The sequence below is a fragment of the Perognathus longimembris genome, chromosome 5 (genome assembly GCF_023159225.1).
Source record: "Perognathus longimembris pacificus isolate PPM17 chromosome 5, ASM2315922v1, whole genome shotgun sequence".
In the NCBI taxonomy this organism is placed as follows: Eukaryota; Metazoa; Chordata; class Mammalia; order Rodentia; family Heteromyidae; genus Perognathus; species Perognathus longimembris.
In genome coordinates, this window is record NC_063165.1 from 73267538 (window position 1) to 73287169 (window position 19632).

The following is a 19632-nucleotide window of genomic DNA, read 5'->3' on the forward strand; positions in this document are numbered from 1 at the left end:
CAAGTCAAGATGAGAGACTCAACTTGCTTGTGTATCTAATGGCTATTTTCTTTCTTTGTGAAGAGTAAACTCAGTTGATAGTTGTATTCTGGCTTTACTTACAGAAATAATTCTAACGGGAATGCAAAACAAAGCGCCTTAGAGTTTCAAATCTTCCAACAAGTTTCATGATTTCTTAATGCTCAAAAGGTATCTCCTCTAGGGAGTTTTAATGGAATTTTTAATTCTTTAATGGAAGGCAAAGGTGGGAAAACATGGGGTTTAGGGAAAAAAGGACAAGCAGAAAGTGTTCACACACACACACACACACACACACACACACACACACACACACACACACACACACCATGAAGCAGCCTTTCCTGCCATGGAGCAGAAACTAGAAACTCTTTACTACCACCAGTGGTCACCACTATCTCTCAGTGACTACTGACCTCAGAGCCAATCACGTCCCTGTTGCTAATCCCAGGGAGAAGCATTCCTCCCATGGAAAAACAGGAGCCATACAGTGACCTGACCTAGACTTTGGGAATCCTTCTGCAAAGGGAAACATGGCCCCTGTGCCTCCAAACACCCCCATTGCCGCTTGGGTCTCATCAGCCTAACGGTGACAAGTGCTACGTCCTAGAACTATGGCGGTCACAGGTATTGAAGAGCAACAGCCTTTGCTGTGTAAACTTCATTGTTTACTAAGCCAAAGCCATACCTCCTCAAGTGCTTATCTAAGCAAGACTAGTGGAGACACACTTGACCCAGGCCACTCTACCTCCCTAGAAAGCAGCACTTGTATTTCAGAAAAGGATCTGGATTTTGGAAGAGATCCTAGGTGGAGTGTAGTCCAGCTCTGATTTTCTAGCTGCAAGCACTTAACCTTTTAGGATTTTGCCTTAAAAAAAATGACTGTCACCTTATGGGATATATGATTACTAAATCAAAGGATACAGGTAAGTACTTAGCACTGGTCCTAGCACCTCGTAAGCACCAAACTAGTTACTATTCCCTCCCTTCACCTCTTAAGAAACCACAATATCAACTAACTTTATTCTTTCCAACAATATCACTTAATGTCCACAAATAAACCAGGCAGGTAAAAGTTTGAGACTAAAAGACTTCTGGTGACCAACAAGGTAATAAAGTAAAATTTCAGTCAGAAGTAACTGCTGAAAATTTAGTGGAAGCCTTCAAAGCCTTCAATTGGCAAGCTTTTGATGTCAAAAAATTGGACATTTAACATTATCTTTTACAGTGTTACACACAGAAATTGCTGGGAGCATCAAACTCAAAGCTTTTGTCCTACATTTCCCCCAAAGGGCTCAGAATATCCAGTTTGTTTGTTTCTATTAAAGGAGCCACTGGCCCCCTCCAAAGAAGGAGCTCAGGCCTGGAATTATCCAATCTTCAAGTTTTCTTAATGGAGGAGTTCTGGAACTCTGAGAGGTGTTGAATAGCTGGCAGAGTGTGCAGGGTTAAGGCATTACAAAGCAGGGGAGCTCTCAGTGCCTGAGCCTGAGAAAGCCATTTACAAAGAAGAAAACAGAGAGGGAGACTATACACACAAGCACATCTCCAGCTAAGATAGGATAATGTGCTTTAACACCCATTCCACCCACACCTGATTCCCTGGTCCTTCAAACACTTTGCATATGCTAATACAGATAGATTACACTTTATAAAGACATAATGTAGTTAGATCTATGGGGTAGCTATAACCCACAGACAGAATACATATATAAACTAATGCCCAACCTTTTTACACCCTTAAAAATAAAGATATCTTATCAGTCCTTCATAATTCATATTACCTTAGTATTTTCTATTGCTGCTTTTTGTTCATCATGACTAAAGCCACCAAATGAATTTGTAAAGATGAACAATCCCTCTATGAGATTGCTTTGAACGTGGGCTTCCAATTCCAAGGTAATGAGAATATGAGTGGGTCTTCACACTGACAACATAGAGCAACAATGAAAATGGCAAAGTCAGACAAGATGACAGCTGCCTGGCTCAAACCAAAGCAGTTACCAAGCCACTCACTAAATAAAGCACGGGCAACCGTGCTGCAGGTCATTGCAGGTCTCTACGGGTCTCTAGGTTCTACTTTTTATCAACTACCCCGATCCAGGATGCAAATTCAAGCCTCCTTAGGACTATGGCATTCCCATGAGCGAGTCTTGACTGACATATCAGCTCTACAATAGAAACAGCGAAGATGGGAGGAAGCCACTGGCTCAGTGCCGTGGCTTGGCAGGTGCGCTGAGGATGTAGGTCAGTGGGAGAGCAAATTTGCCTCCTAGAAAACTCCCATCTACCTCTGCTCCCACCCTAAATCAAAAGCTAACTGGGGCAGTTAAGTGGAGACAACGAAGAGTCTCATATTGGATGTATTCTGATTTGTAAGCAGCTATATTATCAACTTGTAGGGAATGCCCCATGGTTAACATTTTCAAACAAACGAAAATCAGTCCTTGTGAATCAAAATTAAACATGATGGAAAACAGTCTTGTACAGGACTCTAGGCATTCATTCACACACAGTAAGACCAAAGGAAGATACTCTTAAGGGAGGAACACAAAGGCACAATGCCTATGTGCCTCTGATCATATAAAATAAGATTTAACAAAATGAACTCCAGGAAATGGAAACAAGACTTTTTTTCTTTGTTGTTGTAACGGGTTTTTTGTCTTGTTTTTTCATTTATCTGTCCTTGGAGGGGTAAGGGGGAACGCAAAAATGGAAGGACAAAGAGTAAACAAAAAATGCAGCAATGGTACTCACTGGACACTATGTTGAAAATGAACTATACAACTTGTGGGTGGGGACAGGAGGGAAAAATGGAGAGAGTGAGGGAAGGCGTGACATTGTCTAAAAGGAAATGTACTCAACACCTAACTTAGGTGACTATAACCTCTCTGTACATCACCTTACAATAACAAAAAAATTTTTTAAAGAAGAAAAGATTTGAGAAGGTGATTTGTTGTCAGGGTAATTTCTTCATGGCAGATTTTGCCTTACCAATAATATAGAGGCCAGAGAGAAATCTCTACTCCATTTACTCAGTATTAAGTCATAATTTTATTAATTGTTAGCTGGATCATTTTTTATCAAGTGGTATATGACAGTGTTTAATGGATTTTATTGTGTGGAATGAATGTTTTCCTATGATGTAAAAGTTGATTCTTCATATTGCAATATATTTCTTCTTACTAAAAAAGAAGAAAAGAAACTGGACTTGCATTGTTACTGAAATATGTAGCATGGCTCCTAACGTTTAGAAGGAGGTCACTGATATGTTTTCTAAGTATGTTCTCTTAGTCGACAATCGAAACTAGACCACAGCTGCCTCAGGTTCTTCTCTGCCACTGAGTTAACTGCCATTATTTAAAACAGAAGAACTTCAGCGAGTTAACTTGCTAAAGGTAGACTGTTAATTTTATCCCAAGACTTATCTAAATACTTCATGAAGCAAGGACTGGGCAGCACAGGGCAGGCCTGGGAGAGGCAGGGCCCAACTGTTCTGGTTAAAGATCATGTTGAACGCACCTGCTGCTCATTAAACACGCATTGCCTCTTAACAGATGACCTGATGTGATGATTGGCTGCTAAGAAAAAAGGCCCAGGGCTGCAAAGCAATTCCAGTAGAAGTAACAACATTGAAGTAGTACTCTAATTCCATTTCTTCCTGGGAATCACCATGTCTAGTTTAAAATTAGCATAACACTGGCAAGAAATATTGGCACATGCCTGTAATCCCACCACTCAAGAAGTAGAGGCAGAGATTTCAACCTAAGAGGCCACACTAGGCTACCCATCCAGACCCTATTTGCAAGTAATTAATTTTACAAAAATTTTTATTGTAACACTAGAACTTATGCTCAGATTCATGCCAATTTCAATGGAGGGAGTAGTATGATCTGAATGTTGTAGCTAAACATGCAACAGCACTTCAGCAAGTGGCTAATTGGCAGTCTACGTATACTTGCAGTTGGAAATATAGGAGGGGAAAAAAATAAGAATGTCTGCAGTTGGAACCTGGGAGATTAATGTTACTAATTTTGCACAGCTTTCTCACTACCATAATGTCAGGAGCATGATGTGAGTTATTTCACAAGGTCTGCTTTAAAACCAATCATACAACCAAAAAGAAATGTCTGTCTCTATGCACCCGTTGGATGCAGAAGCAGCTCATCCCTCCCTCCTGTCTATATATCCTGTTTTCATTGTCCCGATGCAGCAACAGATATCGTATCGTGTCCAATATGACAGATTTTCCAAACAAATCGGACTGGAAATCTATTAAATTTAATCCTATTTGATGGAAAATCTAGTATATAAATGCTATAAATAAAAATGCCTGCAGGGTACCAATGGCTCATGACTATACTACTAGCTACTCAGAGACTGAGATCCGAGAACTGTGGTTCAAAGCTAGACCAGACTCTTAACACCAATTAACCACCTCTCCCACCCCCCAAAAAAGGCTAGAAGTGGAGCTGTGGCTCAAATGGCAGAACACCAGCCTTGAGTGAAAAAGGTAAGGGACAGACCCCAGGCACTGAGTTCAAAACCCATTCCTGACACCAAACCATTTTTATAGGATACCAGTGTTAAGCCTACTTTTAAAAAGCTATCAGGCACTCCTCCAAGCTTGCATTCTTAGAGATTATAAAAATGATTATAAATCCAAGTATTTGCATTTGTGCTCATGCAACACTCAGACCCAGAATCTGTGTGTGGTGTCCCTGATCTAGACTGTAAACAGGACCAAGGCATCTGGCCTTGGTGAACGCCAGGCGTGGCACTTAGTGAGGGTTCTATCACTGTCCACTAAAAACCAGAAGTCAAAAACTCCATGGGTCCTAAGCTGAAGAATAGAAATCCTTCCCTTGAGCCATGCTAGCCAGGCAATGTCCTCATTAATTTCCCAAGTCACCAGGGCAAGGACAAGCTAAGAGCCTTGGTCAACATCAACAAATGAGCATGCCTGAAAACTCTTGATGAGGTTTGGTATTGTGTTTTTGTTTTTGTTTTTTTTTTTTGAGAGCATAGATGAGTTTCAACAGTGAAGAGGTTGAGCACAGGGGAAGTTTTATCAGTCTATTGTTGTCAAGGGACAAGTCCAGCCTCATATCCTCAGATATTCAAGCAAATCTTGTGTGTGTGTATGTGCATGTGCGTGCCAGTCCTTAAATTCAGAGCCTAGACACTGTCCCTAAGCTTCTTTTGCTCAAATCTAGTGCTCTACCACTGTGAGCCACAGCTCCACTCCATTTTTCTGGTGATTAACTGGAGAGTCTTACAGACTTTCCTGCCCAAACTGGCTTCAAACAGCAATCCTCAGATCTCATACCTCCAGAGTAACTAGGATTATATTTGTGAGTCATGGACACCCGCTGAATCTTCCTATTTTCAAATACAGTCTTCCAGGACAACTGATTCCTTCCTGCTAATGAATACCAAAACTTGAGAATGCTCAGAAATGGCATCTTCCTCCATATCCCTTCATCCCTCCTCCCAAGTTTGGATCCTCTCTTATTACTTCCTGAACACGGTGTAGAATTAGGTGAACATTTGTTATACTGGACTGTTTAGGAAGTTATGACAAGGAGAGACTGTGTAGTATATTCAGTATGTTCAGTATAGACACTATTTGTTTACACTTTTGTAAATATTTTAGATCCATGGCAATTAGTTGAATCTGAAAACAAAGGAACCCGGGGACATGAAAGGCTGCCTACACAGCATCTAAGCATTTTTGTTACTTCTTCTTCAGTTATATATTCTTAATTAGCCTGTGTCACAAATGCAAAAGGTTAAGGCCAGGTGCTGGTGGCTCATATTTATAATTCTAGGAGGCTGAGGTCTGAAGATCATGGTTTGAAACAGCTCAGGCAGGAAAATTCCAAGAGAATCTTATCTCCAATAACCACAAAAAAGCCAGAAGTAGAGCTGTGGCTCAACTGGTAGAGGGCTAGCCTTGAACACCAAGAGCTCAGGGATAGTACCCAGGCCACATGTTCAAGCCCCAGTACATTCACATACACACACATATACACACACACACGTACATACGTATATACACACACACACACACAGCAAGAGAGCTGCAGTTTTCATGGTATTGATGAGTGAAATTTGCTCTTTTTTTTAAATCCTTCATCCATGTGAAGGCATTTAGAGAATGTAATCTCAGATGCCAGCCACAGCATGGACAAGAAAGACTGTTTTGCTCTCCCTACGTTTACAATCAGATCGAAGACTGCAATCAGTTAAAAACAATCATAATGTCAAAACTGCCCTAGAATTTGAAATTGCCATTACTCTGCAGTTCAAGCTTGTCACAGCAGTAGTGTTCCTTAATCCTTTTTTTAAAGGAAATTTCGCTTCTGCCAATGAAAGGATACTGACTATATTGCGCATCTTTATTGTTGTTGCCTTTGGCTAATTAAATTCTGCCGTGTCTCTCAACCGACAGTTCTGAGCTGTTGTAATTATATGTCATATGTCCTAATTATTATGGATGCCGCATATAACGACACCCTCTGATAATATGACATCAACATTTTCCTCTTTAGCATGGATGCTGTGCATAGACTCTGAGTTTCTGGAAGTTTCTGTGGGGAGGAGAACTGGCAAACCCAATGCAAAAAGGACTGGAAAAAAAATCAGACCACAGATAGGAATAAACTCACGTCACTTTTATAGCTAAAAGGAGGCCCTCCTTGGCAGAGAAGGCTAGCTGGCCAAGTGGGTAGAAAACAGCTCTGATTGAGGAATGTCTGTGATCTGAATCTCTGAAGAACCTGAGATTCTGATGCACAGCTATCCAGGGGCCAACATAGACCACTGGAAAGGAGAAAGATAGCATCAAAGAACACACAGCTTCCCCAGCAATGATACTAAAAGCAAAGCTTCAAGAAAACTGATGATAAACCACCCAAACAGTTGTTCAGGGGGTCCTTAATATGAGTGCGCCTTTTAATGAAAACTCCCTTTGAGCATTCTCATTTAACAACACAGAAACTGGTCACCATGTGATGTGCAAAGCGTGAGTAATAGTTACAGATTCTACTTCCAGGAAGACCTCTGGAATGGCTCAGCACCCTCACAGACACTATTCCTACCTTGGCCTGTTTTCCTATGCATCTACTCCACTCCATACTCTCTCTGCTGAGTTCTGATCTGCAGTCCAGGCACTTCTTGACACATGACTTTTGTTGTTGGGTTTGGTGGGGTTTAAGTGAAACAAGATTCACTCACCAGCTAAGCTGTCCCTCCTGTTTCTACTCATCTTCCTGTTAAGATACTAGCACAGAAGGAATTTGATACTTATTAAAATCAACATGTATTATTCAGTCACTCCTTAATTCAGTCATAAATCTGACCTTCACATTCCTTGCCACCAAGTCTCAGGAGAGATAGGCTGCTGATAGGCTGACACCAGAAGCATTTGTGAGTTTCTGAGTGGTGGAAACCAGTGCTGGGGTTTGAACTAAGGGCCTTGGACACTGTCTCCTAGCTCTTTCAAACAAGGCTGGTGGCTCTACTGCTTGTACCACACTTCCACCTTCCACTTCCAGCTTTATGCTGGTTAACTGGAGGTGAAGACTCGCATAGACTTTCCTGCCTGTGCTGCCTTTGAACCATGATGCTCAGATCTCAACCTCTTGAGTGGCTAGAATTACAGGTGTGAGCCACTAGCTCTTGGATGCAAGGAGAATATTAAACACCTGTGCAAGTTGTGCATTACTCATGTATTGTTCTGCTGAAGAGCATGACTCACAACTCAGCTTTCTCGTGTTTGGTATTCCAAACTCAACCTTTGACCTATCTAACTCTACTTTCTAGGGTGAGCATTGGCCCCAGGAACGCTGCTATAAGGAAAGGGACTATATATAAAAAAAGACATCACAGGCACAGCTGAATGCCATTTATATAACGTCCACTCTCACTGAATATCTCCTTTATTCCTGAGTATTCCCCCGGAGTTGTGCATGCATCTGTCTAGGAGAGGCTATCTGTAAAACATCCTCGCGATTAGGGTTTTGAGGAGTAGAAGAGGCCTGTTCATACATAACATCCTTTACCAGTTCCCTGACACAGGGGCTCTCAGTATATTTAAAGACTAAACCTGATCAATGAAGAATCTGAACTACTAAAGGCAAGAAAAGAGCGAACATGGAAGAGCTTACTAAGAAGGTACCAACCAGAGCAGAAAGGTCATTGGATGAGGCAAGGAGGGCAGAGTTGGTAGAAAGACATACAATAAATAAGCGCCATCTGAAACGGGAAAAGGTTTTGACACATTGAATACATTTTAATACAAAGGAATGCTCTGGGGAAACTCTGGCAATGTAAATGTCTGAGGGGAAACAAGGATTTTGCAACACAAAAATACAAAAATCAGAAAAGAAATTAGTAAAGAAATATTTTTTTTTAAATGCAAACTCTCAGTGAAATGATATATATAGGCCACCGGACTAGACAAAGTCAGAACTGAAATGATGACAGCATTGCTAACCTCCTGTTTCCCAGGGCAAGCTTGCTCACATACTCTCCCAAGCTAGTAAGACAGACATGGTTTTCTGCTTATACTTTATGGGGTGGATGTCCTAAAGAAGCATTAAAAAAAAAATGTTAGCAATTAATATCCAAGAAGCTTAAAAGAGAAAATCTTCAGTGAGACACAGAGAACATTTACCACGTGACCTCTATGTGCTGAATGCTAACCAGGAAAGAGAAAGCCATGAACACAGCCCCAGGCCCCAGGAAGCAAGAGTCCCCAAGAATGCAAGAATACAAGGTGGCATTCTCCCTTTGTGTACGTCACAGATAAAATTAGCCAATCAGCTAACTGTCACCCTTGTGAATATCTCTGTTCTCAACATAATGGTTTCTTTATTTAACTGACAACTGCTATAATTTTGCTGTAATTCTTTCCCATTTATAAAAGGTAGAAATTGAGCTGATGGTTATTCTTTCATGCTTACAACTAGCTGCTATATCTTTAAACTTCAGAACAAAGACAGCTGAATTCTATTATTAATAGGTCTGGAAATATCAACACATATACTAATTTTTCCTTGCTCCTTTTTTTTTTTCTCCTTTTACTAAATGGCAGGCTATCACCACATAGGCTAGCCTAGAATTTATGATCACTTTCCTTGGTCTATCAAGTGTTGGGATTACAGGAGTGCATCACCAGACCCTGAAATTCTCTGACTGCTGAATGATAGTCATCACTACTTATAGAGCCAAAGAAGTACTATCTGAAGAGGAAACAAATCAGTGGTTCAATGAGACTGGTGAAAGAAACAGAGGATGAGAGAGGGAGTTCATCAGATTCCTTTCAGTATGTCAGAACATCCTAAAATTAACCATACTAAGGTTTCTACAACAGTTTGGTGTTATCCCCTAAAGGATCACTCGCTGACGCTCTGGTCCCCACTACAAGGCTGAGAAGAGATGTCTTGAGTAAGTCATCAGATCATCAGCTGTGACCTAATCAGTGGATTTACCCATGATGGAGTCATACTTCCATGGCACTACTTGGAGTTGATCGAGACTTGGTAGTGGACCCAACTGAGGAAACCCGTCACGGGGTGAGCTCTAAAAGGATTTACCTCATCCCTGATGGTGTCTGTGCCTGTCTGTCTCTGTCTTGGTCTCTCCGTCTCTCTTGCACATGGTTCTCTCACTTTCGCTCCGCTTCTCAGCTGCCATGAGGTGGGCGGCTCCGTTCCACCACACCAACCCTCACATAGGCCCACAGGCACGCGGCCATCCCATCATGGTCGGAAACCTCTGGGACTAGGAGCCAAAAATACATCTTTGCTCCTGAAAGTTGTGTTCCTTAGGCACTGTGTCACAGTGATAAAAAAAAAAAACTTAAACCTTGTGTGAATACACTAAGTTCCACAAGTACTAAATGGCATTAAGTGCGATACAGCTGTGGACTAGGGAGAACTGCTGCAAGTCCATGCTCTCTGTTCAATTGGGTTTTGCTGTGCCTTTTTAGAGGACAATGGGTTTTTTCACATTCCATTTGTAAGGAGGATGGCTTCCCTTTTTTTCCATGAAGAACCATCATCTACGTGCCCCTTTCTCTACTTCCATAAGACGACAAATCAGTTTCCAGTTTAATAGGATTTCTAATAAAGAAAACTAAGGGGCTTTCTCATTTCGAGAGGCAGACCTTAGCCCATAAGCAGACTAATTAAGTCCAGCTTTCAGGATGGCTGGGCAGGAGAAGGAGAGTTGAAGGAGCGGAGCAAGAGCTTCCTCTGTACTCAAGGGTCTCGTGCATACTACAAATGCTCATAATGGGCTGGGAGAACTGGGATGCATTAACAATGTTGTGAGTACACGCACATGCACATGCAAACACACACACTCATACTCCTAACACACCCTGCCAGAAAACCCGGTGCTGGAGGGCAGTGCCCCCACACAGTGTCATTTGAGAAGTACCTTCAACGCCATCCACCTTAAAAAGTCACCCCAGGAGGCAGGCACGGGTGGCTCACGCCTGTAATCCCAGCTACTCAGGAGGCTGAGACCTGAGGATCGCTGTTTGAAGCCAGTCCTGGCGGAAAAGTCCAAATTCTTATCTCCAATTAGCCGGCAAAGAACCAGAATTGAAGTGATGGCTTCAAGTAGTACAGTGCCAGCCTAGAGGGGGGAAAAGCTGAGGGACAGCATCCAGGCCCTGAGTGCAAGCTCAAGCACCAGCAAAAAATAAAATAAAATAAACATGTAACTAAGAAAATTGATCTTTTTTTTCAAGTTTTAATTTCTAAATAGTTGCCCTAAGTGCCAGCTGATTGAGTTCAGAAATGTTTTTCTGTTCCATAATGCTGTGTAACCAAGAGACAAAGGAGTTTGATGAAACAATGAGTACCCTGGTTTTATGGGGCACACATTGGGGAGGCCTGTTCCGGAAGCCCGGGTAGGTGCACGCTGACCGGAGCACCTTGCCCAGGTCACTACAATGCGAGGGCAGGACCCACCCCTCTGGGCGGCCTGTGCCGATGAGGCAAGAGACCAGAGGGACAGATTCTCGGCCAGGAGAATCAGTCCTCTCCCTCCAAAGATGTGCATAGGCTCAGTATGAGTCACTTCCAAAAAAAAAACACAAAACAAATAAATAAAACCACCTTTCCTTGATGCTTTAACAACACTAACTGGATGAAGCAAGAGTTGCTGTTCTCATGAACAACAGTTTCTGGTATTAAGAGTCAAAAAGTAATTTTATAACACAAAGAAACCAAACAAGCAAAAACTTGGCCAGACACCAGCAGCTCACGCCTGTAATTCTAACTATTCATGAAGTTGAGATCACAGAACCACAGTTCAAAGCCAGCCTAGGAAGAAAAGTCTGCAATTCACCGACAAAAGGCTGTGCTGGAGGTGTGGTTCAAGTTGGTAGCGTGCTAGCTGAGTAAATAAGCAAGTGAGCGAGGGCTCAAGGCCCTGAGTTCGTGCCCTGATACTGGCATTAAAACAAAAAATCCTTTGTATCCCAAGATACATCAAATGTGGACTTAGACAAGGTGTCCTATTTCAGCACCAACCTGCTGGGCCGCTTCCCCATTCACCAAGTGTGGCATCATGGTGACCTCTCCGTTCAGAAGTGGGGGCAGTTCCAGAGGGATCTGGTCGGTCATCATCATGGTGACATACATTCATGGAGAAGTTCCCTCTCCTGGCTTCCTGCAAGACAAACACCACAGAGTTTTGGTTTACAGTTCTGTTTTTGTTTTGTTTTGTTTTCGTTGTTTTTCAAAAAGACTCAGAACCACAAAAATGAACCGTAACCTAAGTTATACAAAAGTCAGCAATTCTGAATGTGCCATCATGAAGTCTGCGAAACCCAAATTACTCTAATCACAGAGGATTATTATTATTCTGTCAAGCTCTCGGGAGGGGAAGAGACAAGGCCAAAAAAAAAAAAAAAAAAAGCCCTGAACTGGGAGATCAAAACCAGAGTCTCCAGGCAGCCACGTGAATGCAACGTCTAATGCCTCAGGCTCAGCAGTCAGTGAAGATCTTTAAAACAGACCAATAGCAACAACAACCTTGCCCTAGAGGTCTTTCTGAGGATAAAGTAAAACACTTTCAGATGGTAAAAATGCCAAACAAGATGGGCACTGATAGCTTACACCCGGGGTCCTTGCTACTTGGGAGGCTGAGATCTGAAGGATCATTGCTCAAGGCCAGCCTAGACAGAAAAGTTGCAAGACCCTTTCTCAACATACAGATGGGCATAATGTGTATGCCTGTCATCTCAGACGACATGGGAGACTAAGACTGGGAAAACCATGGTTTCAAGGCCAGCCTGAGCAGAAAAGGCCACGAAAGTCCATCTCCAAAAAGAGAAGCTAGAAATAAGAAAAATCAAGGTTCAAGGTTCAGCCATACACCCGGAGCGCGTGCACGGGGCGGCGGAGGGGGGAGCCTGAGACCGTATCCTGAAAATCATTAGTGCAAAGAAATCACTGGAAATTCTAGCCTAACAAGCCATGGCCAAGGCCCTGAGTTCACAGCCACTGCTAGCCAACAAAGACAATGCCAAACCAAAACCAGGGGGAATCATCTTGGAGGCAAAGAGAACAACTTGTTAATCTTAAAAGTTTTTCCCCTCTTAAGTGAAGGAACATTCCAGACAGAAAGGCCCAGAGACTAATGCCAGTACAAGACCACTGTCTACCCAGAGTTTTGCTTCCTATTAAAAACCCCTCCTTGAGCCGGGTGCCAGTGGTGCACACCTATAATCCTAGCTCTCCAGGAGGCTGAGATTTGAGGATCACAGTTGGAAGCCAGCCAGGGCAAGAAAGGCTGTGAGACTCTCATCTCCAATTAATCAGCACAAAAGGCCAGAAATGGAGCTGTGGCTCAAAGTGATAAGAGCACTAGCCTTGACCACTAAAGCTCAGAGACAGTGCTCAGGCACCAAGTGCAAGCCTCAAGACCAGGGGAAAAAAAATCCTGCTCACTTGGGGGATAGAACAGCAACTGCTCCTCACATTGCACATTTTAATGAGTCTTTGATTCCCTTGATCCAAAACAATGAAAAAGGGGAGGGGAGGGGAGGGGAGGGGAGGGGAGGGGAGGGGAGGGGAGGGGAGGGGAGGGGAGGGGAGGGAAGGGAAGGGAAGGGAAGGGAAGGGAAGGGAAGGGAAGGGAAGGGAAGGGAAGGGAAGGGAAGGGAAGGGAAGGGAAGGGAAGGGAAAAGGAAAGGAAAGGAAAGGTTGTTTCCTCCTTTCATTAGAATTTAAAACAACTATTTCATGAGGCAAGTAAACAGATTTTAACTGCACACATAATTGTAATATATGCAATACAGGCTGGCACTCTACCATCTGAGCCACAGTTTTTCTTTGGGTTTTTGCTGGTTAATTGGAGATTAGCAATAAAGTCACACAGACTTTCCTTCTGGGGTTGGCGTGAAACTGTGATACTCAGCCTCCTGAGTAGCTAGCATTACAGGCGTGAACCACCCTACCCATCTATTCTCATTCTTGAGCAACTCCATCCTGAATACCCCATTCTAAACAAGCCCTTCCCAGAAAGCATCGAATGAGGCAGAAAAGCCACCCAAGAGATAATAAACATTTTTTTTTCCTTTCAAAGAAGTAGAATTTTATACTACACATTATCACCCCACTTGGAGGAACTAATTATTTAAGCAGCAAGCTAGGAAGTCTTGTCCCAGCAAAGTCAACGCACTCCATAATAACAGGTCTTATAATCAGATGTTATGAGTACCATCATGCTGTTTTATTAGGCAATTACTCATGTCCTACGCAAATAAAAGTACAAAGCCCAGAGCGCAAAGGTTTATCCCCACAAGGAAAACAGCCTTCTACATGAAAGCTCAGGTCACCTTACACACTCTCGGGTAGTTGTGTTTGATTGGAAGTGAAGTGAAGGAAAAGGACCACTTCACTCTTATTTCTGACACACCTGATCCTAGGAGCAGGGCAAGGAAGAAGAATGGCTATTCTTTTTTATTCTCAGATTGAGGCGGGGGGGGGGGGGGGAGCTTCTTTCTTAGATGTGATGTATTCACTATTTCTGTGAAAGTCCAGTTGGGTCACAGTTAGTAATGACCCCTGGCCCTTCCCATAAAGGACTTCCAGACACTAGATGAAGGAGGAAGAAGCACCACTGATTCTCTCTTGCCTTCCATGGCAGCAGTGCACATGGAGGCCCTGTCCTCCCCTCCCACTCCCATCTCCACTGGGGCAGCATAGTTCAGCTCTCTTCCCAGGCCAGACAGAACCTGCACTCTCCTGTGTCACCCAGTAACACAGAAGACAGAAACCAGGTTTGGGGACTGTCCTAGGTCCTTGCAAGTTCTGTAGGTCATACATTAAGTAAGAAAACAGAAAATGATAGCACAGGGTGGGGAAGGGAAGAGAGGAGAGAGGAGGGGAGGGGAGAGACAGGAGAGAGAGGAGAGGGAGAGGAGGGAGAAGAGGGAGGGGGGAGAAGGGGGAGAGGAGGAAAGAGAGAGGAGGGGAGAAGAGGTTAAGGAAGGGAAGGAGAAGGGGAGGAAATCTGGTATCAACCACAGGCCCTCGCAGCCTCTCCCCCTAACCACACATCCTAACACTAAAACCACAAGAACTTCATGCGTTTCCTATTCTTTTGAATGAAAGGGGTGGGAAAGAAGCCACGTGGCACTTGTGACTTCTGACTCTCTTCTAAGAGATCACATCCCTGGTTATCAACTACTCCTGAGCTAAATAAATGGCAGGGGTTGGGGTTGGCACAGGGAAATAAGAGAAGAAAATGAACACAACTTTGCTGTTATTAAGATGAAATGCCTTTCAAGTATGTTCCCTAAGCTTTTTCGTTTATGTTACTTTATGGTAATATTCCAGCCAGGTGTCAAGGGCTCACAGTTACAATCCTAGCCATTCAGGAGGCTGAGATTTGAGGATCACAGCTCAAAACCATCCTGGGCAGGAAAAGTTCATGAGAATCTTCTCATCTCCAATTAATCACCAAAAGCCAGATATAGAGGTGTGGATCAAGTGGTAGAGCATTAACCTTCAGTGAAAAAGCTAAGAGACAGCACCTAGCCACTGAGTTAAAACTCTAGTACCAGCACAAAAATAAAATAATATCACAAAGAGTCTTACATTTCTACACTTCTCTAGACAACTAGCTTATTCCTGGTTTTCCTACTTCAAATTGTCCAACTTTACAAAAAATATCACAGGAGTTCAGTCTTAGTTCCTGAAAGTTTCCTTCTCTACTACCCAAGGGTGGTAGTTGGCACATGTAGTCTCAACTACTCAGGAGGCCAAGGCAGGAGAACTGCTAGAGCTCATGACGTACTAGACCAGCCCTACTGATACAGGAGGACCCTGTTTGAAACCAGCAAATGAAAAACTAAGCTGGGAATGCTGCATCACTAATCCCAGCCACTCTGGAGGCTAAGATCAGGAGGAATATGCTTTGAGACTATGCCCAAAGCAAAAGTTCATGAGAGACTATCTCAACCAATAAGTTGGGCAAAATGGTACACATCTGTCCTCCCAGTGCCTCAGAAAGCAGAAATAGGAGGGCCATGGTCCAGGGCACCCTGTGCAAAAAAAAGGAGACTCTATTCAAAAGAAATAACAAAAACAAAAGGGCTGGGTGTAGCCCAAATAAAGAGCAATTATCAAGCAAGTGCAAAGCCCAGAATTCAAACTCAAATACCATTACCACCAGTACGACCATCACCACTACCACCACCACCACACCCCCATCAAAACTGATTCTGATACCAAAACTCTATTGTAAGATTTCAGACCATTGCCACAACTATACCAGAGCAACACCATGTCCATTTCCATAGTATTAATGAAGTGACTTCTCTTCTTGTGGAGGAGATGGAAAAACTGCATCAATAGTCAAAATGATTCTTTCATAAACCATAAATGTCCTGGGTCTTCAGAAAACCATTTATTTTTCTGTGCTATGTATGGGGAAGCTATTAAGAAATGATATATTTTCTAGCCTTTTAAAGACAGTATCGCCTTCACAGAGCTAACGCTTTATGAGGAATTACAATATACAACTTAAGCTTAAGAACACTTCATTCAGGACAACAGCAATTCGTATTGCTGATTTATGTCTACTTATATCACAGCAGCAATAGAAGAGGAAAATCTAGGCAGGTCTACTTTTGATAGGGAATCATACAGCACAGAAATAATAACAGCCACATGGGTCATCCCACCCCACAGGTGGCCTTGGTGTGTAAATGCCATTGTCACAAGCACTGACAATTTCTTAAAAGTGCGCTTCCTTTCTGTGTTTTATTAGCAAGACTTACAAAGATTGGTGGGGGTGGAGGGGAAGAAAAGAGGAGGCAGGGTGGGGAGGAAGAGAAGAAGGGAGGAGGAAGGGAGGAGGCAGCTAGCTGGACACATTCCAGCAAGGACTGGAACATCAAAATACTACATTCTCTTCTTCCTTTCTTGATCCACACCAACTTTAAGAGGCAAACTCCTAGGCTGCTATTTCCAGACCTAGAAACTCTGGAAGTAGTTACTATTCTGGGTTTTCCCAGCAAAACTGGGTGCCTCTTTTCATTTATGCAATAACTATGGGAAATACACAGGATCAACAGAAGTGGGGTGGGATTAAAAGGAAACAGGAGGCGGAGTACTATCTTCATTACCTCTGAAATTCTGAGAAAATCGGCTCATCCATCAACATACACCTGTTAGGCCACTTCCAGGACTGTGAGAAGAGGGCTTGCCTCTGCCTTCCCAGGAACCCTACACCAGCTCTGCCTGGGACATTAGCATGGGGCCCCTGTGGCCTGATGTGGGGCTTGGTCATTGGACAGAACCTGAGGGGGAGGGGCCACCCCTGCCAGGATCTAAATCTCTCCAGTCCACTGCCAACTGGTAAGCACTTGGCCCTTTGCTTCTTTTGAAAACCAAATCAAATAGTGCAACAATTAAAATAAAATAAACATAGGATAGGGCGAAAGACTGAGGACTGTGATTAGAACTTGTCACAGCTTTAAAAACAAGTTTTAAAAACACACAAAACAACTCTAAGCAAGGCACCTGTGGTTCACATCTGTAATCCTAGTCAGGAAGCTAAGATCTGAAGATGAAGGTTTAAAGGCAGCCCAGGCAGGAAAAGTCCATGAGATGCTTACCTCCAAGTAACGGGCAAAAAAATCCGGGAAGTGGAGATGTGGCTCAAGTAGTAGAATGCCAGCCTTGAGCAAAAGATAAAAAATAAAAAGCCACGCAAGAGGCTCAAGGGCTGAGTTTAAGCCCCCATCAATCAATTGATCAATAAATAAATATTCTTAAAACCAGCTCAAAGAGCTAGTATGTTACAGCTTTAAAATATTAAGTGAAATGAAATCAAGAAAATAAAATAAGCTGTTCCAGACTGGCATTCCCTGGGACTGACCACTGAAAAATTCCAATCTAGGTTTGATAATAATTGGCTCTAAAACTGAGCAACTAACTTTTTCTTATTTTATAAAAATACGAGATTATGGATTAGCCCTAAATTTCCTTTCTGTTCTTAGCTAACTGTGTTTCATACACTAATTCCCTACTGTGTTTATACACTACAGATTAATCTAAAGCTAAAAAAGAATCTCTACAACTTGGTTTTTAGCTTGCTGCATAGTAGTAAGGAAGAATTTACAGAAAATATATGGAAGCCAGAGCTGGTGTTCACTGTGTATTTATTTATGCCAATGGATCTGATTTTGCAGCTGAACTCTTTACAGCTGGGCAGGAAAGCCTCTTGCCATGGCTTGCCACCTGAATGAAAGGAGTGGTGCTAATTGTTCATGCAAAAAAAGCTCTTGAGACATGAGCAGTACCTGGAGGTATGTGCCCAGCTGCTTGGTTGAGGCACAAATAGTCTGGAATTTGCCTTCTTGTCTGATATGTGTTCATTAGTAAGTAAGATCATAGTTGTCTACAAAAATTCTTAACCTTAAAAAAACACTTGCATTTTCCACCCAATCAGAAGCATAGAAAATTGACTTGGAAAGCTTAACTCCACAGAGAAATCCTGTGAAATGGTTTTTAGCCTTTTTTTAAGACTAAAAACACCATCATCACTGCATAAATGATACTGCAACTGGCAAAAAGAGCTATTACTGCACTCTTAAAAAAGCAGGAGTGGGGCTGGGAATATGGCCTAGTGGTAGAGTGCTTGCCTCGCATACATGAAGCCCTGCGTTAGATTTCTCAGCACCACATACTCAGAAAAAAGCTGGAAGTGAAAAGCTTAAGTGGTAGAGTGCTTGCCTTGAGCAAAAAGAAGCCAGGGACAGTGCCCAGGCCCTGAGTCCAAGCCCCAGGACTTGCAAAAGAAAAAAAAAAAAAAAAACCAAGAAGCAGGAGGGAGGGGAAAAGGGAGGTCTACCAGTTGGCTGTGTCAGCCCTGCCTACAAGAATCCATATATGCTTTTTTCTTTTTGGTAATTTGGCCTTAAATATATTTCAAATGGCTTTGAATAATTTAAAATCCAACAACACATTACCATGCCTAAAGTCAGTACTATGCTCTAAATGAAAATCTCACACCTATAAGGATTATATATAAACATACAGTCAGGCACCAGGAACTCATGCCTATGATTCTAGCTTTAGACTCTTATCTCCAATTAACCACCAGTTGGAAGTGGAAGCATGATTCAAGTGGAGCACTAGTCTTAAGCAAAAACAAAGCCAAGAGGACCCGAGCAAGAACAATAACCAGTATTTTAACAAGTATTTAGGGTACACTGAATTTGCGTTAGATACCATGTAAGACACTAGGTTTCTAACAGTAAAGGTCTGAGGTTGAACATATTACAAGGTAACTATCCCCACTGGATACTTCTGGAATAATTCCACACAAGGGCAACAGACACACCCATTTTCCAAGACACCTTTCATCTTCAATAAGCTCTACATCTCAATTTGGTTGCCCAGCTGTGGCCTCTTTCTGAGCTTTGAAATCTGACAAGTGTTACAGAAGGTAATTTATCTTTGGAAATGGCCTTCTCCCTAACCTGCATTTCGGATCAGCCATGGGTACATGAAAAGTATTTCCTCAACCAGCTCATAGATCACTTATTCATACTTCAGCACACTCATGTTTAATTAATTGAATCAATGTTGCAAAACACTCATAAGAAAAGCAGTCTCTGATTTTAAACATCCATAATATATATATATATATAAAATGGTTTCAAAGATTTCTGATGTAAGTTCTTTTAGATATTTATTCTAATATTTTCAAAAAATATATAAATTCAGGGGCTGGGGATATGGCCTAGTGGCAAGAGTGCCTGCCTCGGATACACGAGGCCCTAGGTTCGATTCCCCAGCACCACATATACAGAAAACGGCCAGAAGCGGCGCTGTGGCTCAAGTGGCAGAGTGCTAGCCTTGAGCAAAAAGAAGCCAGGGACAGTGCTCAGGCCCTGAGTCCAAGGCCCAGGACTGGCATATATATATAAATTAATTCAAAACTCCTTGGAGCAAAAAACAAACTAATGAGAATAGTAGATATGATGCACTGAAAATCTGCTTGTGATGTTTTACTAAAAACAAGTTATAGCTTGAATGCTGGAGTCCGTGGTGCCATTACACAGATTAAATT

At 42.5% G+C, this 19632-nt stretch overlaps 1 protein-coding gene across 2 annotated transcripts in view; it reads right to left on the bottom strand.

Moving 5' to 3' along the window:
* Window positions 1–19632, bottom strand: part of Fndc3b (fibronectin type III domain containing 3B) — a 274961-nt gene that overhangs the window by 207829 nt on the left and 47500 nt on the right. For both annotated transcript variants that reach the window (XM_048347104.1, XM_048347105.1), the window contains exon 2: window positions 11571–11709. In XM_048347104.1, coding sequence (XP_048203061.1) covers window positions 11571–11681 — 111 coding nt within the window. In that variant the 5' untranslated portion in view covers window positions 11682–11709. The remainder of the gene's footprint in view (window positions 1–11570; window positions 11710–19632) is intronic.